The following is a 25,956-nucleotide window of genomic DNA, read 5'->3' on the forward strand; positions in this document are numbered from 1 at the left end:
TTTTTTTTTTTTTTTTTTTTTTTCTTTTGTTTTGGGTCTTCGATTTTCCGTACGAATGTTGACAATTCCACACGCAGTGGCAGGCGGCAAGCGGCAAGAGGTGCGACTGCACGGCGTTGCATGGACTTAGCCGTCTATAGTACGAAAGGGATAATAATTTAGTCTAAACTTTAGTCAAAACTACTTTATCGATAGGGAGGAAGCTCGTAATGATCTTTGAGAAGATCACAAGTCTTGGTAAGAGAGAAGATTAATAGGGCACTCAGAGACTCGTAATGATATTTGAGAAGATCACAAGTCCTGATGGGAGGGAAGATTAATAGGGCACTCAGAGACTCGTAATGATATTTGAGAAGATCATAAGTCCTGATAGGAGGGAAGATTAATAGGACACTCGTAATGATATTTGAGAATCATCTTGTATAGGGCACAGACTTGTAATGATATTTGAGAAGATCACAAGATGCTTATAACAAGGGGGGAGATCACAAGCTATTGATAGGAGGGATTATCTACACGGCAAGGCTCGAAATGATCTTTGAGAAAATCAAAAGTTGTTGATAGGAGGAGGGATTCATAGGGCGCTCGAGGGCTCGTAATAATCTTTGAGAAGATCACAAGGTGTTGATGGGGGGATCCATAGCGCACCCGCCCCCCTCTTCAAGCATGTCCTCGACAACCTGGTGGCTAGGATTTCTAGCCTATTTAGACCGTGTAAAGAGAGAAGACCGCTTGACTTTTAACTGCAAATAAACCTAAATAATTTATTAATTTATCTAAGTACACAATTTCATTAAATTTCATTAAATCTGAGCAATAATTTCCACCAAAATTCATGAACTAAGATGAACTAAGAGTGGTTCTTAACCCAGAAAGTTATAAACACAGACAGTTACTTATGATCTTGTATATTAATCGAGCTTGAATTTTCACTAAACTAGACCCAAACTTAACTCATTGGAGTGAATGAGTGAAAATAGAAACCACGTTTTACGCGGCAAATTTCATATTTTCTTTCCCTAATTGTTCAATTAAGTTTAAAAGTTTCTATACATAGTTCATATGCGATTCATGTAAAACGTACAAAATCTTTCCTAAAACAAATTTCATATAACATTCAAATACAATACAACACCACAAGAGAAATATATCTACCATTCAGATTCTCACACATTTGGCCATGGAAATAGATACAAGGATTGTATGGTCAAATTTTACAGGTTAATTTACCAAGGCCGAGGTAGTAACCTAGATAAAGGTGAAAGTCGGAGGCAGTAAAACAAAAATCTAACCTATTCTCGTTTGTCCTCCTCAGTATCTTCCCCTAGGCGTAATTACCAGTCCCTTCCTTTCTTTCCTTTCCAGTTTAGAAGCCATATCTCCTCCACTGGTTAAACAAATGCCTTCCTCTTCCAACTCTTCACCTGTCTCCTCTGAATATGCATACCTGCAAGCAATATCAATGCTAACACTTCAACAGCTACTTACATAGTAAAAAAAAAAAAACATGATTGTATGAAATTATTGCCAAGTACACAAACCTTTTTAAAATAATTGTGTACTTATTGTATGAAATTATGTGTGAAATGTATAAAAGAGACTAAAGATGTAACAGCTCAAGCTCACCGCTAGCAGATATTGTCCTCTTTGGACTTTCCCTTTCGGGATTTCCCTTAAGACTTTAAAACGCGTCTGCTAGGGAAAGATTTTCACACCCTTTAAAGGGTGTTTTGTTCTCCTCCCAACCAACGTGGGATACCACAATCTACCCCTTCAGGGCCCAGCGTCCTCGCTGGCATTCGTTCCCTTCTCCAATCGATGTGGGATCCTCACCAAATCCATCCCCTTCGGGGCCAGCGTTCTTATTGGAACACTGCCTCGTGTCTACCCCCTTCAGGGAACAACCTCCTAGCTGGCACATCGCCTGGTGTCTGGCTCTGATACCATTTGTAACAGCTCAAGCCCACCGCTAGTAGATATTGTCCTCTTTGGGCTTTCCTTTTCGGGCTTCCCCTCAAAGCTTTAAAACGCGTCCGCTAGGGAAAGGTTTTCACACTCTTATAAAGGGTGTTTTGTTTTCCTCCCAACCAATGTGGGATATCACAAAAGAATACTAAAAAAAAGACTAACCGGTGTTAATGGTAAAATAATTGTAATTATAGGAACCAAGTGGGTACCAAATTGAGCTCCCATGTTTTCTCTCAATCTTCCTCCCTTTGACAGAAAATTCCAGAATTTCTTGCTTTCAAGATCCACTATCGGATGCTTTTGACTCTTAGCCAAATAGTGAAAGCCCTCGAGTTTAAAGCAAATATTCGGATTAGGCTACCAATTTTGTTTATACAGGCAGTGTTCTTCTAGAAACATGCTTTTTTCACGTCCACCAAGAAAAAGGAAAGGTAAACTTTTCCTAGTGGGTGAACTGAAAAGGTTATTCCAATAAAAAAAAAACATGAGCATACATAAATAAATAAACGTATTCCGGGTCATTATCCAGAAAGATTTGCACCTTGTGGGGTTACTTGATGGAGCCCAGAGTATACAGATCACGGCCAGGAGACAAAATGACAGGAAAGTCCAGAAAGCTGGAATAACCCAAGCGATGTTCCAAAGCTCACTTAATGGATCAGTTGCATTGAAGTATAGCTAAGTCAAAAACAAGAGAAAAAAAATGAGTCAATACTTAGCTCATGGTTTTTTATTCGTTAACAAACCACGTGCTTTTAGAGGAGTAGCAAATCTAAGTATTCAACAAGATTAGTGAAAGGATGGTATGGCCGTAAGGGAGACTCAATAATCCAAAAACCAGAAATGTCTTGTGCACCATATGGAAGAATTCGTTATGATTAATTAAATCCACAAAACATTACCTCGAAGCCGATCCAAGTTATAGAAAGTAGGACGGATACAACAAGAGAATTGGTAAATTTTCTATATAACTCCAGCTTTGCCATGTTTCTCTTTATCTGCATCATTAGAAACAGTAAGAATGGGTTAATTAAAAAAGGTTTTGCATCTGACAGATAAGAAATCTCAAGCAACCCTTCAGCCATTCCCAGCAACCAAATCCATAATTTGTTTGGAGGCAGGTCTATCGGTTATATACACAGTATTCCACCACAGAGATTCAATCAATTCACTCAGGGAATACATGGTTATACTTGATTGTTAAAATAAAAGACTTAATGCAGAAACCCCACAAATGAAATCATGGTCGCGGGGATGCATAAAATAGTTAATAACTTAAGCCTGCATACCTGAAGTTTTTCTAATGTTCGCGACAGAGATGAGAAGATCCAGATAATAAAGCAGGAATCCAAGAAAGCAACAGGTAGAACCAGAAACAGCCTTGCTTTTCCATAGAAATCATTGATATTACTTAAATGTTCCACAAGCTCAAGTGCCTCTGATGCAACAAAATATACGAAACCAAGAAAAAGCACTTTTGAAGTGATGGCACCAAGGGTAGGCCTCACCACTCCAAATCCCATCGAAACAACCAAAAGAAGGAGACGAGACAATGTCTTCTTCACAGATGTAAAGGTTGCTGCCCATATAGTAATTCCCATTGGCCTGCTTCCAGTTGAATTAAAGTTGGCATACTCAAAGTACCATACACCCATTTCACACATTCCAAGAGCAATAACCGTTGTAATGTGGTAATGTAACTGTATAACATCCTTCCAATACTTAACAAACCATAGAAACCAGATTAGGCCAAGCAAAAGATATGCTAAAGACATGAATTCGTAAAATTTCAGCAGAGGAGCCATCTTCCCTGGTAAATAGCCATCCGGATTTCTCCACACTGTCCTTCCCTCGATTATTGTGCCTTTGAGTTGTGGATCACAAAACATAAAATACAGGTAGTACATTCCAGTACTATTGATTTCAATAGTTTGAGGTGGAATGACAGCAGTTTCATCTTTCCCAACAAAGAATGTCTTGATGCGTTTAGGCCAGCCGGGGTTGTTATGATTTTCATTGATAATAACCTCACCTGACTTGCAATGTCCAGCATCGTGAAGACTGCGTGTGCAGCATACCATATCTGACTTGAGGAAGGAGCCTCCAATTCGCTCCCTATCTTTGACCTCAAAGATGATGGCCTCCACCAATCCAGTAAATTGCTGCATTTCATTCGTATGACTAGCTGATTCCTTCGTCCTCACGAAAGTAACAGTTTCAAACCTAACATTTCAAATTTAAGGCTTAAATCCTACATATACAATGGCAATATCTTGAACAGACTAATAAGAAGCAAGAAAATCCCAATCTATTCCTCGCAGATAAATAATTTTTTCTTCTAATCGTTACAAAATATTCATCAGCAGAACTAGTTGATTGATAGCACTATAAAAGCAGGTCTTTCATGTTTCGTTTCTCAATACAGATGAAAAGAAGAACGAAACTGTTATAGGTAAAGAAAACAGCATAGTGACGATTAAGAGAACAATAAAACTGTTGCCACTCACTAATTAATGAGTAAATAAGTAGAAAACCTAGCAAAATGACGCAAATGTTCGGTTAATCGAATGCATAAGAGATAGAAAATCGTCATCAAATTTGTGGAGAGACGAATGATTACCTGATGAAGGACTTGCCTTTGAGAGATTTGTCAGTGGAATTTGGAGAAGAAGAACCATGTACCTTCGAAGCGAGAAGAGCTTCGCTGCCGCCATGGAAGAAGAAACCATTTGACTTGGGGATGAAAACTTCGCTTCGATACTCGTGAATTGAAGCATCAACCTCCATGAATTTGTCGCACAAGAACATCAATCCAACGAAAAAACTGATCATCCATGCATTTCCAATCCCGATCGCCTTGCGATTCCTTTCCGTTCGCGCCATTTATCATTGGGCAAACGTAGTGCGCTGATCGACAGTAAATTAAGCAGACAAGAAAATCACACAGAATCCTTCGCAGTGCCAAACGGCGTCGTTTGAGTTTGAAAAATAATAACACAATTTTATTTTTAGAAAAGTTTTAATTAAATTTTAATATTTCTTAATTGTACCATCTTTATTAAAAATATATATAAACTAAAATTAATTTTTCCTAAGTTAATAAGTTGCAAACTTTTTATAAATTTTGAACCCAAAAATTAAAATTTTCAAAATTATGTAATTTTGATACAAATGCTCCCACGCTCATTTGTATTGAATTTGCACTCGAGCACGTTCCATAATTTTTATCATTTGATCATCCAAATGTAACTGTAGTTTTGTCTCGAGGGCTTTGCAGCTTGTTGAATGCAACAGTTTTATTTTCAAATGCAAACGGGTCTATACAGATTTAAAAAAATTTATCGAATTTAAAATCATAACCTCTAAAATCTCGTTCGTAATATTTGAATTGAGATATTTTTTTAATTCTGGGTCTGACTCTTCAAACTTAAATTTTGTCGGATTATAACCTAAGATTTCAACTTGATCCAATTTGATCAAATTAAATTTTATTATTTGCTCGGACCACAATAAAGACATGGCCTTAAAATTTAGGGTATGTCGACATAATAATTAGTATCAAATTTAATAGGCGGTGATCTTATCGTTAATAGTAATAATTTGGATTAAAATTTAAATATTTTTCTATAATAAAACAAATACAATTTTTAAAGCACAAAATGTGATCGAAATAAAGTTTAATGTTTTTTTCTTTTTTTTTTTTGGTTAAATAATGCGCACATGTATTCGTTTCACACTCTCAACCTTTGACCTGTATTTTGTCGTATCCATAAAACTGATCCAAATCCAACGGCTGTGATTAAATCTTATGATCATGACGCTATTTACATCACTACAACAATTGACAGCGGTCTCGAAAGGGAAAAAAAACACTTTCTGCAGATTAATAATTATAAACTAGAGATTTACCCAAAGCTAGAACATCTAAAATCAAATCACACCGGCGGGACCGGAAGCCGGCGGCGGAGATCGGAGGTGTTGAATTTCAAAAGTGAAATTGTAAGACATCGTCCTCAAAGTCGCCGATGGAACCGGACATCATAACCTCGGAGAAGTCGTCGGGTGAAGGGCCGGCACTCATGTAATCGGACGGCGAGCATACCTCCTCCGCCGCCGTTCCTCCCATTACAACTTCCGTTTTGACTACGCGAGCCATGGCATCGGCATCGGTGTCTGCAGGCAAGAAGAACTGGTTCCTTTCGTGGTCGTGTACGGCGGCCGGGGCGGCGGCGGTGGGACTGTCGAAACTGAGGAGGACGCCACCGGAATCGTCGAAATTTGAGGAACCCAGTACGATGTCGGAAGTGTTGAGGAAATTGGTGCAGGTGTGATGGCCGTAATAAGTTGTACGGAACTTGGGTGGATGCTCTTCCACTCGCTGGACTTGCTTCGAGGCTTGGCAGCCCTGGTCGAATTTATGCGTACATCGGTAGTAATTCCTCGGGAATTTCGCGTTTTGAATCGACTTCTGCCCGTACTTCCGCCACGCATGCCCGTCGTCCACCAGGCTGCTGCTGTCTCTCGCCCAACTATGGGAATTCCTCCTGCAAATCATCCATACTCTGAGTTAAATTAAGTTTCAATCAGTTCACTGCTAGCAAATATTGTATTTCTTGTTTTATTTTTTTTTGGACTTTCTCTCAAGCAATTGTCCCGTATCTGGGTCTGATACCATCTATAATCGTTTAAGTTCACCGCTAACAGATATTGTCCTCCGTTTTTAGTTTCAGGCTTCCCCTCAATGATTTTGAAACGGGTAGGTTTTTATCTTTCGTTCTCCCCTCCAACCGATTTGGATCTCACAATCCACCTATTCTAGAGCTCAAAATCTTATCTCACACTCGTTCCCATCTCTAATCCAACCCAACTCCGCCTCCTTGCTGGAACATCGCCTGGTTTTTGGCTTTAATACCATTGGTAACCGATAACAAATATTGTCTTCTTTTGAATTTTGAGAATTTTCCCTCAAAATTTTTAAAACACGTCTGCTACAGATATGTTTTGTTCTACTCTCCATGGAACCGAGTGGATCTAGAATAGATCAATTAAATTAGATTAAGATAAATTAAAACTAACCTTCTCTTATAGCAGCCCCTCCGATCATTGGGGGTGGAGCTCCGGCAGCTGTCTTCAGATTCCTCAGGCGGAGAATTATCCACAATAGACCCATTAATGTCGTCGGCGTCGGAGGAGCGGTTCAAGACGGAGATAGTTTTGGAGAAAGAGGATAAGATTTTAGCGACCAGATCATCGGAGACTGTTCCGCCGCAGCTGGAACCACTCCGTAGATGGGCTTGAAGTTGTCGGGCGAATTCATGGCCACGAAGCAATTGATCGGCGACTTTTTTCCGATCAAACGGCGTGGATTCAACCCAAGAACAATCCATATTATCCGATCTCTCGGTTGGAAATGACAAGGGCAGCCTCTCTGCTTTTATATTCATCCGTTCCACTGCAAACGCAAGGAAGATATTAGGAAATTACTCAATTTCCACACAAAAAGGAAATGTAAAACCCACGCGCATTCACCTTTGTTTGGTGTAGACGCGAGTCATCGAGGGCTTTCATTGGAGGAAAATACCAACGCGCGCGTGGACTAAATAATGCTGATCATAACTGAGGTAAGGCTGGTGAGGTCAGGGCAGCATCGTCACCCTCCACTTGCCTTTAATTTAATTCTTGTCTACCATTTTTATTTTTTTTGCTTTAAGTCGAAATTACGATAATACCCTCCCATCAGTTTACTTTTTTTTCCTTTCTAAAGGACAAGACTAACTACAGAGGGACAAAACCGTCTTTCTCCCATCTTGTCCAGCGCCAACGTTGTATTTTCGGAATTCGCACCAATAACCACTTGTTTTTTCTTTTTTCCTATTACTGTTAAAATCAATTTTTAATTATTTAATTTTAAATTTAATAAATAGTTTATTTATTTAGTTTTATTAAATCTCTAATTGACACTAAAAAAATTATAAGCTATAAATTCTCGTAATTTAATTTTTTAAATAATGTTAAATTTTTAGTCTGATATTTTTTTAAAAAAATAGATATTTTCAATGAAACGACAAGAAATAAATAATTGGTATATTTAAATTATTAAAGAAAAAAAAAAGGAAATAAATAGCGAGCAGTTGGCATAAATAAATTTAAATAGGGAAGGGACAAAAATGTAATAAAGACAGTGTGAACGGATGGGATTGAAACTTGGAAGGCAAGGCTTTCACACGTGATGTGGAAAAATAAACCCAAGAAGGGGAAAAGCTTTTAATTTTTATTATAAAATAAAATTTTAAATTTGTGACTCGGATTGTAATATTCTATAGTTGGTGGGCTTCCCCTTTTGGGGGGCATCGTGTAATTATTTTATAAATCGTGATAGATACGTAAAAAAAAAAATATCATAGAAGGTCACCCGACATGAGATTAATCTAAGCTAAACGCGCTTAATTTTCAAGTTTTATAATCGAGTTACTGTCATATCTTCAAAATCACTCTCATGCAAACGTGTTCTTGTCTTATTCACGTACCTCTCTTTTACTCGGACGTAACTCTTCTTACCCAGACAAAGGTTATTGGCTTTCAAATGTCATAGTCTAATAGCTCAGATAAATAACGGATAAACGACCCTCGACCCAATAAGAGAGTGAGTTGCTTCCTACTATACCGATTGATCTTCTGTGACGTTTCACTTGACCTCACACTAAAAACGAACATACATTGAGCTTATTTTGTCTTAGTCGGTGGGCTAAAATAACTCTGTTAGATGAACATGACTCTCCACAATAGTGTGATATTGTCCACTTTGAGCATAAGCTCTCGTTGTTTTGCTTTGGGCTTCCTCACAAGGTCTCACATTAATGGCGACAGTCTTCCTTGATTATAAACTCATGATCATTTCCTAAATTAGCCAACGTAGAATTTTCATCCACCAACAAACTCATCACGTACTTTAGATTAACGGGATACGTAACAAGTTGAAGCAGACAATATCTGCTAGTTGTGGGCTCGGACCGTTACACTATACCTATATATCCTAATTACGATAAAAAGGATAGACGCACACGAGAACTTATTTCATAGGGATACCACATCTTCTTGATTATCTAAACTTGATGTTATGCCGTGAACCTATACATAGTCCGTAAAACCTTAAACTATTGTTATAATACTCGATTTTTTAACAATATATATAATTTAAATTATTACTCTATTAGTAACAATAAATTTATTTTGAATTTTGTGATAAAAAAAAGTACAAAAATTTATGAAAACGACACCGTTTTTAATATTTTCATATTTTAACGAATAATGATTTAATGACAATTTTTGTTATAAATTAATAGTATAAAAACAATTATTCTATTTTGTTAAATTAAAATATGTATTGAAAAAATAATAATGGTACAAAATTTATAAATTTAATATTTTATAATTTATAAATATATTATCCCACAGAACTTAAATCGGGATTTTAATTTATAAATGGAAAAATCTTAATTTTTAAATTTATGCATTTAATTTATTTCCTATTATGACTGATTATATATATATATATATATATATATATATAAAGGCACGGTTGACAAAGTTTGTCTTAAAAGCGTATTAAGCCAAAACGCGAGCCGTGGAAGTACAAATTCGGTCGACTTTTTCCGATTCCGGCTCATCGTTCCGGCGGTCACGGCAAAGGCGACGAAGCGAGAAGAAGGGGAGAGCGAATCAAGAGGCCTCCCGTCGGCCATTTCTCTCAAATTTCTTCGTGAGTAGCGGTGCGTTACATGTTTGTTTGTTTCGTTGTCGCCTGGATTTCGAGATCGCTTAGGTTTTTAAGCGCATTTACTCTTTTTTACAATCCTACATTTGGTAATCTAACCGCTACGGAATCAATTGCAGTGCTTTGCATTCTCTATCTCGTTTGTCACTCTTATGTGGATTGGCGATTCTTTTTGGTAACAATGGCGGAACAGCTAAACTAATTTTTCTTCGTTTTTTTTATTGTTTTCAGTAAGCTTCTGTTTGTTTGTTTTCCTTGGATTTTGGTTTTGTGGTTGATCTAGGATGCCGCATGATTATGTGCTTGGAGAAGCTATTCATTTCGGTTTCGAGATCACTTTGGCGGTTCATTTTTTCGTTTTCGTTTTTGCTTTTGTTTTTTGTTTTTTGTTTTTCAAACTCAATTACTCTCCTTGTTCCTACATTTTGGTTATCATACTGCTGCGGAAGGTTTTTTAAAAATTTTAGTTTATTTCTATAATTCGTTTACTTTTTTTGTTCATATATTTTGATTGTCAAACAGTAGTGCTTTAATTTCTCTCTCCAGTCGTCCGTTCTTGTGAGGATTGAAGGTTCTTGTTGGTAATAATGCCAGGATAATTATATAAACGTTCGCTACTTTTTACTGCCTTTTTGTTCTCAGGTAAAGTGAAGAGTCTAAATTATTATCCTTCTCCCCTTTCTGGGATTTCTTGCATCTGTCGGATTTTAGTTTAAACGGGGAATGGAAAATGAAAAGAAGAAGAGAAAAAACAAGAAAAAGAAAAACAAGCAGATTAGAACCTCAGAAGATGACACAATTGCTTCAGAATCGACTTCTGTGGACGATACTCACACAACAAATGGACAGAATGATCAAAATCCAATTTCTGGTACAGTAGATCCTTCGTATCAGCAGAGCAGGGGAACAAAAGATGTAAGTTTGTCTTTGAATTCTATAATGATTTGTTACCGATCTTTATTATTAGGTGGTTTGATTCATCGCAGAGCTGCTGGATGTTGTAAATGATGACATGAACATGTGTAGCCCCTTCTATTTGTTCATTTGTCTTATTTTATAAACATGAATGAATCAGCTCCATCATTGAATCTCATGCATACCATCTTACCAAAGACCAGAAAGCAATGCCGAAAAAACTGATGCTCTTCTCTCTGTCATAGCCACAGTCCTTGTAGAGCACCATAAATAAAATACAAAATCCATGTTATCTAAATTCACTATCAATATTAGAACAACACTTAATATGATTTTTGTAGGCCGTTTCTGAAGAGACAAACGAGCATTTGAGGAAGGAAAGCCTTTTGCTTGCACATGACAAGGTGATGTCATCATTGAACAAATTACACTGGTGACAGTATGGTGCTTACTTTCCCCTACTAATGCATTTTTTATTTCTTTGCAGGCTAAGCTGGAGGATACAATTAAACGCTTACATGAGGAAAACAACGTACATATGCAAAAATTGGTAATCCATTTTTGCAAACATTCAAGTAGCTGATCTATGTGCTTGTTTTTACCTTTCCTTTCAGAATTGTATGCACGTGTTTATCAAATAATTATTTATTGCAGGCTGACCTAGAGTTGAAGCTTGTAGAATTTGAGGGGGAAAAGCACTCATGGCTTCGAAAAGAGGTTTTTTCTTCTCAAACTATTTTTTTGCTATGCACCAATCTAATCGTTTTAATTAGCCATATTTATTTATTTTTTTAAAAGCAGGAGGCACATTAAAGTACAAATAACTTCAGAATTTTTTGTTATTGTGAAGCGCGTAGTATGAAAATAAAAAAATAAGAATATTTTGTATGGTAAACTGTAGTGTTAATAATAAAACCGAGAAAAATAAAAGAAACGAGAGCTTTTTAAGAGATTCTTAAAAGGCAGGCTTTTAGAGAACATTGCATATTTCGTGAACTAATATAAGAAAAGATTGAGACACGAGATGGCACCCTGAAGGTGTTTAGTGTCTAGATGCGCCTTTGCAATACAATCATCTTCCCCTACAACCTTCATTTTGCATTACAATTTCTTCTTCTTCTTCTTCTTCTTCTTCTTCTTCTTCTTCTTTTAATGCATCTGTTGGTTCCTAAAACCTAGTATTATCTCCTTAGAGATTGGGTTCAACTGTTTGCAATCTGCAGGAAACGTTAGTGGATAAAATTAGAAGGTTACAAGAGGACAAAACTGCTTTGGATTTAGAAGGGGTAATTTTTTCTAGGCTGCATAGTTCCTTCTCTTCCAAACCATTTCATCATTGCTATTTTTCAGCTTGTTTCCTCCTGAACGTGCACAATTCTATGTTCTATTAATTTCCCAGAAGTTATTGATGCGTCACTAAATTTCCTCATTTTGTATTATGAAGGCCAGGTTATTGCACACAATTGAGCAACTAGAGAGAGATAAAGCTTCATTGATTTTTAATGAGGTAATCGATATACTATTGATGCTTGATAGAGACATGCTGTGTGGTTACCACCTCTTTTACAAATATGGTTCTTAATTCTTTATGGTTGATGAGGAAAAGTTTGTGGACAGTTTTGAGCTTGATTATATATGTTGTTTTGGATACACGAAGGACTCACAGTATGCTGTCATTGAAAGGGGTCTATATTCCTATTGAGGTGGTTTGTCTTTCACAGAATTCAAGCACGGAGATGATTGTGGATAAGAACAAGGACATCTCTAGGTTACAGGCGCAGGTATACTGCTTCACTAACTCAAGTAATCCACAAATAAATTGCATGAACACGAGTTTTATCTCTTTCAGTTGCTTTCTAGTTGTGCAAATGGCCACCAACTTTGATGTCACCATAGTCATTGGAAGAACTAGTAACAAGATGAATAGGGTCGGGAGGATATTCGTGTTTTAAATGTATTGTCGTTCAAAACTACTTATTTACTTGCGTACACGTTCATTCATTTATGAGCTGCCGACATAGGACACTACTTTTTTGTTCTGATGAGGAATTGAAAACAAGGCCTGACAGGTTGTGGCGTTGGAAGAACAAAGGCGTGATCTGTTGCAAGAAAACAAACAACTGACGGAAAATGTTGCTGATTACCAGTCAAAAATCACGATCCTTGAGAGGAAAATCTCTTCCACTCACACTCACTCTTCAGATCGAGTCACAAAGGTTCACTTCTTATTCTCAGCTATTAAATAACATCGAGAATAAAATTTCTTAGAAGAAAGATCATTGCAAGGTGTTTTGAAACTAGCTGTAGACAATTCGCTTTTGGCAGATGACATATTGGTCTCCCTTTAAATGTTGGTTTATTTTTTTTTTACTTTTTATCTCCTGAATTATAGTGCAAGAATAAGTCTTTACTCCTTGTATTCCTCTTGCCAATACGTATGAGATGAGCAGGAGATGTTGAGTTCACAAGTGGATGCAGCTCGTATTCTGGTTGATAAATTGATTACAGAAAATGCAGAGCTTATTGGGAAGGTAATAGAATCAGCTATACGTCCACTTGCCTTCATTTTGGCAACGTTTTACTTCAGTTTGTTCTGGATTGACGTGTATTCAAAGAGATTCTAATTGCTGAACTCCTGATATCATGTTTTATGATAGAGTAATACTACATTAGATGCAGAGTAGCTGGTTAGATCATACAAAAGTTAATGAAATGATCGTCTTTGCTTTATTTTGAGGTTAACATCTCGCCCTGTGTATTCTTATTAGGTGAATGAGTTATATGTTGAGCTTCAAAGGGTTACAAAGGCTGAGGTAAATTCAGGCATGGAGCCTGACCAGATGGTTGAAGCTACTACCAACACTGCTACTTTCAACGAACCTGAACCTCCCTTGATTCATAATATGGTCACATCAAGTAAAAGTTTGGACGCATTAGAATCTGTTCCAATCCACAACCATAGCGTTGGCTATAATATTGTGGACATGGACAACGATTTGCTTCTGTCTCCAACCTCTTTAATACTGCCAATGGAGGAGGGAGAAATCGAACAAATTCCACCTCAAGAAAATGAAGATAGGAACAGGAACCGAGAACTGTCGGGTGCAGAGAGCGACGAGGAGGATGTGCTTCTTTCAGATGCCCCTTTGATTGGGGCTCCTTATCGGTTGATATCATTTATGGCTAAATATGTAAGCGGTGCTGACTTGGTTGGCAAAAGCTGAGTTATCATTCTTTTACACGAGAGACTAATCATGAAAGCTGCCCCCCACAGGTATAGAATCAAAAGCTTAAGATGATAAGCGACTTTTTCGTAACCATATCACATCCGGGATATGATGAAATAGGACTACCATTGAGTTTTTTATGGGCATTCTTTCAAATACCCTTATATCAGACTACCATTGAGTTTTTTATGGGCATTCTTTCAAATACCCTTATATCAGACTACCATTGAGTTTTTTATGGGCATTCTTTCAAATACCCTTATATCGCCCGTTTCAAAACCCACCGTTTCATGATCTTTATACTTTTGAGACTTCATTTTCACATGTTTTGAGCTAATTAATGAAATCCTGTCTTACATCGGATGAATGTTAGAATAACACTAACACATCATTTTGATGGTTGTATTTTATGTTTGATTCTATTTTAATCTTTGTACGTCTAATTTTAGTTTAGTTTGTGTACTTTCAATAAATTTTAATATTGATTTCTATTGTTAGTTTGAAGTTAATTTTTCATTGAAATCGGTTAATAATTATAATAATTTTCAGGTAGGAAAGGCACAATATGTTCATATTTCTAAAATGTATGGGGAAAGACAAATATGGACTGATTTTTTCTCCCGAAAAGTTAACAACAAACTAACAATTGGGATGGATTTGAAGCTTTATTGAGATTCCAAGGACTATAATTGGACAAATGTGTCCATCCCCTTGCTTCTATCTCTGTTCAGTTAAATGGAATATATATATGTGTGTGTATATATATATATTGTGGATGATTATTCTACGAATCTACGCAGTATCTCAAGCATTGAAACAAGGCGACATGGGAGTAGTATCTCAGGCATTGAAACAAGGCAACATGGGAGAATCGTGCGCTTGAAAAACCGCCCCCAAAAATTACACAATTGGCACACAAACAATGATGGGTCGTTTTTAGACGCAATGCTAAAAATGCAAAAATTCATGAGATGTCACAGTCATACTTGTCTAAGGTGTGAGCCTGTGACTGTATATCAGATGTCCCGAACATATTATCCATGGCCACATATGTGTTCCAAACTCCATTTACTTACTTTCGTGTTAGGCTGTTGTGTCGATACAAGGGTGTATGACTGGTTGCCAAAATCATGTCTATACTCGCCAAAGCTAAAATGTCCCAAAATGTATCAGGGATGTGACTAGTTGTCAATTTTTACTACCTGATTTATATGCTATCAAAGCTGTGGGCGTTGTCTATTCGCTCTTAGCTTATAACATTGATTTCTTTCAAACTGCATTCCATTTTCTAATATTTCTCTCAAACATGATCCAAGACTCCTCGGGCATATGCCAATATTATCCGTGTAGTCCAAATTTCACATAGCTGACTTGTTAGCTGGGTTAAAACAAGTGTCGCACAATCGCTATCCCTCCGCCGCAAGAGTGCGATTGTGACATGAGACACCCAATGGAATTCTAAGTCCCCAAAGGCCGTAAGCAATAGCATTAATCTAGGACAAACTCCCAAGAAAAAGAACCTTTCCATTTTCCTACTAACGTTTTTCTCTTTAATCAAAATCCATCCATGTAACCTTTACTTTCTGTTGTTCTTATCCGTACTGTGAACAAGAAAGAATCAGCTATTTGAAAAACCTTACCCGGGTTGCTATTTGAAGAACCTTACCCGGGTTAGAGTGCCTGTAACGAAGCAGCCACTCCCAACTCAAGAAATTATTTGTAATAAACATACAATCTTAACAAATATTACCTGCCTATTCCTATTGCTCGTCTCTAATAAAATATTAGACACTTTTCAGAAGTCACTAACACAAGAATAAATTCAATAATTATATTCAGTTTATAAGACAGAACGACCTCACCAGATGGGAACCTCTCCCAAGCAAAACTACATAATCTTCACTCACTAAGCCCTTCTCTTTTCTCTCTCAGTAGAAAATGAGGAAACAAAAAAGACATTTCTTAACATTCTGTTGTTTATAAATAAATAATAAATAAACTCAAAAATGAATATTGACCATCAATTTTTGTAGTTATGCTAGTTACTGAATCCTAACCTGTTGGCAGGCATTTCAGTGATCGATTTGCATAATAGAGAGGAAAAACGTCTCGGCCAGTAATGCGAGCTCTCAGCCACCGGTTTTAGCTCGCTTCATCCCACTCGAGTTGAAAGGTGAAACACTACCACCACTCGGACCAGGACTTTCCTCTCTGAAATTTGAATTCAGCATTGCTAATTCGCGCAGTTGTTGTCTTTTGATATAATCATTCGGCTCGTCCTGTAAACACAACGGACGACCATTTAGATTTGTATGTAAAAAACCACTACTCCTAAACACATGGATTGCAAGAATCATTTCTTTCTTTTCTGTTCTTCTTGGACTGCAGATGTCAACCATGATCACCCCAAGGACATGTTTAATAGCATCTCATGAACAAAAACACATGCAATGACAAATAATTCATCTATTGGACCCATCTCTATCATAAACTCAAATTAAACTTGATAAGAACTAGGTTGGAAAGTAAACAGTACCACAGGTTTGAGTAGTTCTTCTATAATTTCTTGTGCCTGTCTCAACCTGATATCGATGATATTGGCTGGTAAGTCAGCCTCGATGAGGACATGCAGCGGTTCGTTCAGATGTTCATAGCCAAGTCTCCCTCGGAGTTTCTCTTCCTTCAGAGTTTAAAACAGTCATAGATAAAGAAATAAATAACCAGAGAACTCAATATTAAACATTAGTAGATACTACCATCAAACACAATAAGAAACATCCATTGGTAAAAGCTTCACTTAAAGAGCAATTTCACCTAAAATACCTTTTCTGGATCTTTAATTGACCCCTTTCCTCTTATATACACACGACACCCGGTAGTAGCTTCTACCCTTTTTAGAGAATTGCCTCTAGGTCCGAGAAGCCGCCCAACAAAATTGAACTGACGTCCAAGAAACAAAACAACCAAAAGTTTTATAAATCCAGATCTAATGATAAGATTAGAAAAAAAAACGTACAATAATACTTCTTTATATAGAAATTACATTCGGATACGTCTCCACTGGTATTTCCAACCGCAAAATTTTCTTTACAGTAAATGAACTCGGGCTTGCAGGAGCACCTTGCCAGTCCATTGTCGTTCCAGGATTTCCACTTAATCTGGGCTGTGAAAAGAAAAAACAAGTGGTATTGGTGGTCAAAGTTGATTTTACAAAAAAAGCTAGTGTACAAGGCCTAATAATTTCACAAATTTGGGTTGTATGCATCTTATATAACACTAGGAAAAATTCTAGAAAGCCTGCAAGTCAAGATAAATGTAGAAGACAAGATGGAAGTTTCTACTACCTTCCCAAGAACCCAGGAAAACAATCCCATATTAAGAACAAACAATTGTTTCTTACTTGCATGAGAGATAGATGATTAGCATACAGCATATAAATGACAAGAACTAAAAAAGATGTAAGTTCCTCCATTCCACATCACTTTGAAGCCTGTTGCAGTTTGCAGTAATACTATTGATTAGTTCATTGTGCTGGTATACATTCTTTCAAGTTGCACGAGCAACGATAACTTGGGGGCTTTAACTTAAAAAATAAATGTCTCGTTTGATAACCATTTGATCTTTGGTTTTAGAAAATTGTGCTCGTTTTCTCATCAATTTTCTACAATGAATTTTATCTTTTTTAAGAATACATTTGAATTCTTTCCAAATTTCAAAAACAAAAACTAGTTTTTAAAAACTAATCTTTTTTAATTTTCAAAACTTTTGGTCTTTTAAAACATGGATAAAAAGTAGATAACAAAACAAGAAAACATTGGTGGGAAGTATTTATAGGCTTAATTTTAAAAAACCAAACGATTATCAAAAGTGACCCTAAATGAAAACTATCTACCATATATGCATGGTTTCATGATGACTATTACACTTTTATTTAAGCAACTTGATCATAGAGAACTACCCTGCATAGTAAACAGTCAAATTAGCTCCAGAGTTTCTCAGTATACAGCCTCGAGAGGACTAGTCGAGAAGACATAGAAGTAAACTCGACCAATTCACATACAAGTTCATTCCTACTTTATCTAGCAGTAACAGCCACTTCAGCGTACAACTTGGCGAAATAGAGTGACAATTAAAAAAAAACAAAAATCATATAATTGTAGAAAGTTCACAGAACATGAGTTTTCTTAGGCAACCATCTAATAAATTAGGAATCAAAATTTTGTTAGAACTTCAAAATGTCAAAAGCCAATTTGAGCATTACATGGCGGTTGGTAGCTTTTAAGTTGGATAAGTTTCAACCAAACATGCACCACCAGAATTCCAATGAGTGATCTGTTCAAATGAATCTTACGAACTCACTATTGGTCTGAACAAACTTACCTCCTGAGGGAGTCCATTCCAGCTGCCAAAACCTGTGCCAGAAATGTTTGACATGAGGTTTGAAGAAGCCATTGGACTAGGGCTTCTATGTCGTAATCTGTCGAAGTCACTAAAACCCTGGTTGGACATCATTCCAGAAACTCGCAAAATCTCTGCACATAAAGTAACTTGTCATAAAAAAATCACAATAACCTTTGCTTGAACATCATTCCAGAAACCTGCAAAATTTCTACACATAAAGAAACTTATCATATGAAAAAAAAAAAAAAAGATCCACAGTTCTGAAGTTTAGAACGTGCAAAAAGTACGACATGGATTAGCAGAGTCAAATATAGATACCAGGTTAGTTCTTCATCAATTGAGCAAGAATTTGATTTTTATTACTGTCTAGGTAGGCTTCTCAATAATTATTTAGGTTCTTATTTAAGATAGTTGAATGCTTCAGAGGTCTGAAGCATTGGCCAGCAAAACATGTCTCATATTTCATTAATATTTCTGCCTTTTACTTATCATGGGTAATAGGGGGTGAATATTCCATTAATATTTCTCCAGATCTTAATGCACGTCTTGAAATTTCTTATTCCTTGGTGAAAATTTTGTATAAACTGATTGTGTTACATGTGATTGTGGATGAATTAATTGATAGGCGTTGATTCTTATTGGTTTTTTTGAAATGCAATGGACTATTAGGATGGTTTTTTTAAATGAATTAATTGACATGTGATTAGGATTTTTTGAAAACGCTTAGTGAGAGATTTCCATACTCTTGTAAAGAATGTTTCGTTCCCCTCTCCAACCGATCCACAATCCACTCCCCTCCGGTGCTGAGGGTCCTCGGTAGCACTCGTTCATCTCTCCCATCGATGTGGGATCTCATAATTCACTCCCCTTCGGGGCCAGCATCTTTCTCGCAGATCGGACATTAGTTGGAGAGAGAAACGAAGCACTCTTTATAAGGGCGTGACAAGCTTTATAACGAAGCTGTTTTGTGGCAAGCTAGTTTCTTGGTGAATATTTTATCAAAAAGGAATAGGATATTTCTTGGGATGGAAGGAGACGGATAGATACTCAATCTGTCTTGAGATTGGAAATAAGATAGTAAGCACGAAATTACATTGGTTTATAGCATTTAAAAGGGCTATCATTCTCCTGCAAAACTAATACCCAAAATTCTGCCTACAAATGCTCAAGTCACTCTATATATAGCAATCAACTCAAACAAACTTCTCAAATAATAACAAACACACCACTTATAATATTCTCTGCTAATACTCCAACTGATCTAGATTTTGGTTCAATTTAATGTCTCGACCTTGTACTAACTTTTTTTTTTTTTTGCTGCTCAAGATCATGAAAAGTGAATTAGTGTCAATTAAACTCACTTGCATAAATGCTTTAGGAAAGAGATTTTGCCTGAAAACTTGCAAGTTTGTCACTAGAGTGAGTTCATGACCACTAACAACTTATATGTAAATGTAACAACATGAATTTTTAAAGCTGTTAAAGTATGTATTGCAAAAGCTACTCCAAGAACAGCTAACACTAAAGTAGAGTAATCACTGAAGAGTAGTTCAACATTTACAGTCAATAGCAAGAACAACAAGTACAACAAAATTGATGGAGCTGCCGATTCAGAGTACTCCAGAACAACCTTCAGAATCTCTAAATTCCATCAACACAAGAAGCATCTCATTCATATAGATTATAAAATAGAAATCTCAGATTAGATATACAAATGGCAAGAATCTCAATCTTATAGATTACGAAATCAAAAGGGGCGGTGAAGATTGGATGATGAAGGCGATCTAAGTAGATAGGCAAGAACAGTGGCAGCGAAGAGAAAATCACAGAAAACTCACCTTGATTCAAAAGGCGTTTACAAATAGGAAGGATTTGCATGAAGGGACCGAGTTTCTGATGCTCAGCCAACAGCTCCGACAAGTACTGACTGAGGGAGAAAAAGGCGGAGAGAGATCAGAAGACGAGGAAGAAGATGAAGTGATAGCATATGCTTGAAATTGAGATAGATAAGGTACCTGTCAGCATCGGCGGAGGTCCGAATCTGAGGAGAAGCTGCTCTTGCAGGGGAGAAGTTGGGATTATACAAACCTGACATTACTGGGAGCTTGCTTTTTGATGCAAGCTTGATTGAATTATTCGGAATCTGAAGAAATGAAGAAAGAGATTTGAGGAGTTCTTGATGCGGAAGAAAAAGGGAAGACAGAGGCACCAATAAAGGGGAGCTCAGCTCAGCTCTGGGGTCTGCAGTGAGTGAGAATTTGCAGAAAGGAAGGGATTTTTTTTATTTTTTATTTTTTAAATATATTTTAATTTTCTATTCACCGTTTGTGAGACAAAATTGTAAGAGACAAAAGTAAAGCGAAATAATTGGAAGAAATTAAAATAAAAAGACAGAAAAACAAATGGGACGGGAAGAGGGACATCTTGCTCAGGAAGATAAAACTATATTTTTTATTATTATTATTATTATTTTTCAATTAATTTCAATCTCGACACACCGTCTTGTGTCTACCCCTTTGGGAAACAGCCTCCTCGCTAGTACATCGTCCGGTGTCTGGCTTTGATATCATGTTAGTTGAACACGATTCTCCACAATGGTACGATATTGTCCACTTTCAACGTAAGCTCTCATGCCTTTGTTTCGAGATGAGAGCTTATGCTCAAAGTGGACAATATCATACTATTGTGGAAACTCGTGGTTCGACTAACAGTGACCACTTTTAAATGACAGATTTTGCATCGAGATGTCCACGAGGTGGAGGTGGAGATACAAAAGCCTTCTCTATTCTCATTTCTATCACCTATTTCATTCCTCGTTCCTATGAGATTCTTCATTTATTTTTATGAGATCACAGAGGGTATTCTTTACAAGAAATTGACTAGAATTAGGTTCCACTAAAAAATTTCCTCTTTCGTTATTTTTTTAAAAAATAATTAATTATTGTATATGTTTTATTTTTAAATTATTATTTACTGATAAAATTATTTTTGATATAATAATTGTCAAATATAATAAAAACACTACAACAATAGTGATTTGTTGTTATTATTATTATTATTAATAAATTAATAATTGAATCGACAATAATGCTCTCAAACGCGCAAATAACATGAATAAATTAGTCAAATTAGTACCAAAAAAACTAATTAAAATGTTAAACACATTAAAACCAATGTGGAAACTAACAAGTTAACGTAGGGGCAGAGGAAATTTTCGGTGGAACGGTGAAATACGCAGAGAAAGTACTCTGTTGGGCCGAGAGCTGAAAGCTAGGGGGAGTGAATGAGATGAAAGCTAGGGGAGTGAATGAGATTAGATACCCTAGAAGTCCTAGCCGTGAACGATGGATACTAGACGCTGTGCGTATCGACCCATGCAGCAGCTAACGCGTTAAGTGTCTCGTCCATTCGCAAGAATGAAACTCAAAGGAATTGACGGGAGCCCGGAGAATATTACATTTATCTAAAGAAAAAAACCTCTATACATTTTTATTATTTTATATTTAAATGGCAGCAGACATCAAAATCAAGGACAATCTTTCCTTTTGCTAAAAATTTGAAGGTTTTATTAGACACACGTGTTATGCATGCGTAAGTGAGAAATCACTTTTATAACAAACCCGATGGAGAAATGGGCCAGCCCAATATCAATTTCTTAAATTTCAATTTTCACCCCAAATCTCTCCCATATTCAATTTTCACCCCAAAAAAACCCTCTCATATTCAATTTCCCCCAATATTCTCTCATATTCAACCACCACGGTAGTCATTTATTCAAATTTTTAATTAAAAATAAAATATTAATACCTAAAACATTCAATTATTGAATTAAAATTTAAGTATTTTCAATATATATTTTAAAATTAATCAGAGAATTAATAATAAAAAATATAATTACGTCATTAAATAAATTCATAATATAATTCTTAAAATTGTTGTATTAAATCCAAATGCAACTTAAATATATTTAAAATTTTCGAGATCAAATTTATTATAACAATCCGACGAGTAAATAAGTTATTTCCCATTAAATTCGGGTAACTCGGGTAACTCAAATAAATTTAAATTTGTCGGACCATATCCTTTTAGTGATCGTCAATTCTAATCGAGAGAGCTGTGTAATTAAATTTGTGTAATTAAATTAATTATGAAATTAAGAGAGTTTAAAACTAATTAATTAGGAAAATCGAATACAATACAATAGAAATACATGGATGAAAGGAAAATACTGTGTGGTTGATGATTTTTGTATAGAAAAATCCAAAGCAAACAAAAACATTAAAATAAAATAAAAACAAATATTATAAAATAAAAAAAAGGAAAAAAAAAAGAACCCAAGGTTGGATTCGATCCATGGCATGGATGATGATGGATGAGAGAGGATGGATCATGTCCGGACAATAACACTGCGCATCATGTCCTTAAACTCAAAGAAATCGACCCGTCCATCTTTATTACGATCAACGGACAAGATCATCTTCTGAACGCTATCGATCTCATTCCCTTCCGACAACCTCAGCTTCCTCAGCACCACTTGCAGCTCCGCCGCGGAAATGTACCCATCGCCGTCCTCATCGAACACCCTAAACGCCTCCGTCAGATCCGACTCCTCCTGCGACATCCTCTTTTCTTCTTCATTCTGTTCATTCACCTCCCCGTCCTGTCCGCCGAAGTAGGCGTCGTTCAACGACTGGTGCAGCGCCGCGAAGTCTTCAAATCTCAGCCCCTCATTTCCCGGCTGGATGAAGGAGTTCACGGTGGAATCCAGCTCGGATTCCTCCGCGTCCAGGCCGAGCAGGGACAGAGCTTGCCCCAGCTCCTCGCTGGTGATCATGCCGTCGCCGTTCTTGTCGAACATGTCGAATATGCGACGGAGACGGAGGGAGTTCAGGCTAGGGCATCGGAGCTGGAACGAAGAAGAACTCGACGGTTTCTTCGACAGCCGTGGTCGGGAAACGTCTGATTCCGATGAGGCTTCGCCGTCCATTTCCAAACACTGCACCAAAATTGGCGTCTTCACATAATTTCATCGACCAATTATAAGGCCTTGCAATTTCCATTTCGGATTTCAGAAATTATATAAATATAATACTTTTCTTTTTTATTTTTAATTTTAGTAAATTCAATAAAATTAATTAATTAATTAATTATAAGGGATGATCCGTGCTCGGCGGACCTAGAGTCCTTGACCTCGCCCTTTTTTTTAAAAATTATAATTTAAAATTAAATATTTATGAGTGTGATGGAAATTATTAATAAATAATTAATCAAACTTTAATTCTCCACCATATTTATTCTATCAATAATTCAACCACTCATAAAAAAAAAAAGTCCAAATTTAGAGTAGGTATTAAATTTATTTATTTATTGAGAAAATAAAGAAAACTTGGATCTAAATATAAATATCTAAAAAAATATTATAATTTTAAATTATTTTTTTTATGATATAATTTTAGATTTTTTTCTTTAATTATTTTATTATTTTATATACGTTGGAGCTAGCACGTATTTTTTAATTTTAATTTAATTATTTTATTATTTAATAAAAAAATATATATTGCAGTTTTTTTATACATGTGTTTTCTCACTTGATTTTTTTTTTTTAATTTTCTGTTAAGCCGTTAATATTAAGTATTTTAACATAGTTAAATTTTCAATCGATTAATATATATATTTTTTCAATTTTGTTTTATAATTTTCTTTTTTTATAATTATGGGCTCATCTATGATTTAAATATTTCTAAAATATCTCTATGATAACGAACAAACTTATTATATGTATGAAATAGGAGGGTCTCTTTCAAGTAAAGTTTTTTAGGCTCGGGCTGGAAGAACCCCGCATCATTGCAACTCTAAATGGGAGCTCTGAGTGTAGGAGCGTCTGTTTCAGGCAAAGCTTGAGTGTAGGAGGGTGATAAGATAAGGAATCAATACAAGAGGAATAAGATTCGGATTACCTTGTTGATCGAATATCTCAAGGCAAGAACACTTGATTGAGATTCGAATCACTCCAGAAGCAAGATCGATCATGTCTAGCTTCAATGATTCTTGTTGATCAAATATCTCAAACACTTGTTTGAGATTCGAATCACTCCACAAGCAAGATTGATCATGTCAAGCTTGAATGATTCTACATGCAATCTAAACTACATAGAATTGCAAAGAAACTTAGCCATCGGCTAAAGAAAAGCACAAATGCTTCTTTTGATATATCTTCTAAGTCTTCCTTACAAATACAACAAACATGGCTTTGTATAGCCTCAAAATGAAAATTACAAAAGTTGTAACATTCACACTTTATGGCCATAATTAGCCATTATGTAAATGTAACCGAAATTAAATAAAAAGTCTTAAAATACAATAACTCTAAATTACTTTAAATGATTGTTGTAAATTTTGGGTGGGTTATAATTTAGAGTAATTTAGAGTAATTTAGAGTTATTGTATTTTAAGACTTTTTATTTAATTTCGGTTACATTTACATAATGGCTAATTATGGCCATAAAGTGTGAATGTTACAACTTTTGTAATTTTCATTTTGAGGCTATACAAAGCCATGTTTGTTGTATTTGTAAGGAAGACTTAGAAGATATATCAAAAGAAGCATTTGTGCTTTTCTTTAGCCGATGGCTAAGTTTCTTTGCAATTCTATGTAGTTTAGATTGCATGTAGAATCATTCAAGCTTGACATGATCAATCTTGCTTGTGGAGTGATTCGAATCTCAAACAAGTGTTTGAGATATTTGATCAACAAGAATCATTGAAGCTAGACATGATCGATCTTGCTTCTGGAGTGATTCGAATCTCAATCAAGTGTTCTTGCCTTGAGATATTCGATCAACAAGGTAATCCGAATCTTATTCCCCTTGTATTGATTCCTTATCTTATCAGAGGGTCCCTTTCGGGCAAAGTTCTTTAGGCTCGGGTTGAAAGAACCCTGCATCATTGTAACTCTAAATGTGGGAGCCTTGAGTGTAGGAGGGTCCGTTTCAGGCAAAGCTTGAGTGTAGGAGGGTCGCTTTCGGGCAAAGTTCTTTAGGCTCGGGTTGATAGAACCCCGCATCATTGTAACTCTAAATGGGAGCCCTGAGTGTAGGAGGGTCCCTTTCAAGCAAAGTTCTTTAGGCTCGGGTTGAAAGAACCCCGCATCATTGTAACTCTAAATGGGAGCCATGAGTGTAGGAGGGTTCGTTTCAGGCAAAGCTTGAGTGTAGGAGGGTCCCTTTCGGGCAAAGTTCTTTAGGCTCGGGTTGAAAGAACCCCGCATCATTGTAACTCTAAATGGGAGCCCTGAGTGTAGGAGGGTCCCTTTCAAGCAAAGTTTTTTAGGCTCGGGTTGGAAGAATCCCACATCATCGCAACTCTAAATGGGAGCCTTGAGTGTAGGAGGGTTCCTTTCAGACAAAGTTCTTTAGGTTCGAGTTGGAAGAACCCTGCATCATCGCAACTCTAAATAGGAGCTCGAGGGTAGGATCTAAGCTAAAGGAGCCTCACTGTGAATGGGAAGGTTGTAAAGATAAAAAAAGGGAGACAATGTAAAATAAATTTCAATATTATCGCGTTAAATAGGGTTATTTTGATAAGAATCTAATTTAAATAAAGTAATATATATCAATTTCATAAGAAAATAAACAAAAAAAAAAAAAAAAAAAAAAAAAAAAAAATTTTTTT

At 36.2% G+C, this 25,956-nt stretch overlaps 5 protein-coding genes across 6 annotated transcripts; 1 reads left to right on the plus strand and 4 right to left on the minus strand.

Annotated features, from left to right (window-relative positions):
• Nucleotides 1-1,088: 1,088 nt before the first annotated feature.
• On the minus strand, nt 1,089-4,884 carry LOC111446947 (transmembrane protein 87A-like). The gene is made up of 5 exons (XM_023085885.1): nt 4,589-4,884; nt 3,258-4,191; nt 2,871-2,966; nt 2,510-2,646; nt 1,089-1,447 (listed from the first exon to the last, which is right to left on the minus strand). The coding sequence occupies exons 1-5, from the start codon at nt 4,849-4,851 to the stop codon at nt 1,312-1,314; spliced, it is 1,566 nt and encodes a 521-aa protein (XP_022941653.1). The 5' UTR covers nt 4,852-4,884; the 3' UTR covers nt 1,089-1,311.
• An 860-nt stretch (nt 4,885-5,744) lies between these two features.
• LOC111446970 (probable WRKY transcription factor 70) lies at nt 5,745-7,389 on the minus strand. The gene is made up of 2 exons (XM_023085918.1): nt 7,045-7,389; nt 5,745-6,512 (listed from the first exon to the last, which is right to left on the minus strand). Exons 1-2 carry the CDS (start codon nt 7,353-7,355, stop codon nt 5,954-5,956), a joined length of 870 nt encoding a protein of 289 aa, XP_022941686.1. The 5' UTR covers nt 7,356-7,389; the 3' UTR covers nt 5,745-5,953.
• A 2,142-nt stretch (nt 7,390-9,531) lies between these two features.
• Nucleotides 9,532-14,024, plus strand: LOC111446955. 2 transcript variants are annotated; one of them, XM_023085898.1, is made up of 11 exons: nt 9,532-9,737; nt 10,385-10,657; nt 10,999-11,061; nt 11,145-11,207; nt 11,312-11,374; nt 11,881-11,943; nt 12,102-12,164; nt 12,379-12,438; nt 12,727-12,873; nt 13,108-13,188; nt 13,426-14,024. In XM_023085898.1, exons 2-11 carry the CDS (start codon nt 10,466-10,468, stop codon nt 13,879-13,881), a joined length of 1,251 nt encoding a protein of 416 aa, XP_022941666.1. In that variant the 5' UTR covers nt 9,532-9,737; nt 10,385-10,465; the 3' UTR covers nt 13,882-14,024. The 2 variants fall into 2 exon arrangements, with proteins under 2 accessions (XP_022941666.1, XP_022941675.1); XM_023085907.1 differs by having other exon boundaries at nt 9,552-9,727.
• A 1,660-nt stretch (nt 14,025-15,684) lies between these two features.
• On the minus strand, nt 15,685-20,565 carry LOC111446905 (KH domain-containing protein At2g38610). The gene is made up of 7 exons (XM_023085832.1): nt 20,301-20,565; nt 20,124-20,212; nt 18,265-18,416; nt 16,928-17,047; nt 16,708-16,824; nt 16,421-16,564; nt 15,685-16,163 (listed from the first exon to the last, which is right to left on the minus strand). The coding sequence occupies exons 1-7, from the start codon at nt 20,378-20,380 to the stop codon at nt 16,014-16,016; spliced, it is 852 nt and encodes a 283-aa protein (XP_022941600.1). The 5' UTR covers nt 20,381-20,565; the 3' UTR covers nt 15,685-16,013.
• A 1,931-nt stretch (nt 20,566-22,496) lies between these two features.
• On the minus strand, nt 22,497-23,338 carry LOC111446914 (calcium-binding allergen Bet v 3-like). Its single transcript, XM_023085842.1, has one exon. It carries the CDS (start codon nt 23,270-23,272, stop codon nt 22,673-22,675), a length of 600 nt encoding a protein of 199 aa, XP_022941610.1. The 5' UTR covers nt 23,273-23,338; the 3' UTR covers nt 22,497-22,672.
• Between the last annotated feature and the right edge of the window lie 2,618 nt (nt 23,339-25,956).

This window comes from Cucurbita moschata, unplaced genomic scaffold (genome assembly GCF_002738365.1).
Source record: "Cucurbita moschata cultivar Rifu unplaced genomic scaffold, Cmos_1.0 Cmo_Scf00001, whole genome shotgun sequence".
Taxonomy (NCBI): Eukaryota; Viridiplantae; Streptophyta; class Magnoliopsida; order Cucurbitales; family Cucurbitaceae; genus Cucurbita; species Cucurbita moschata.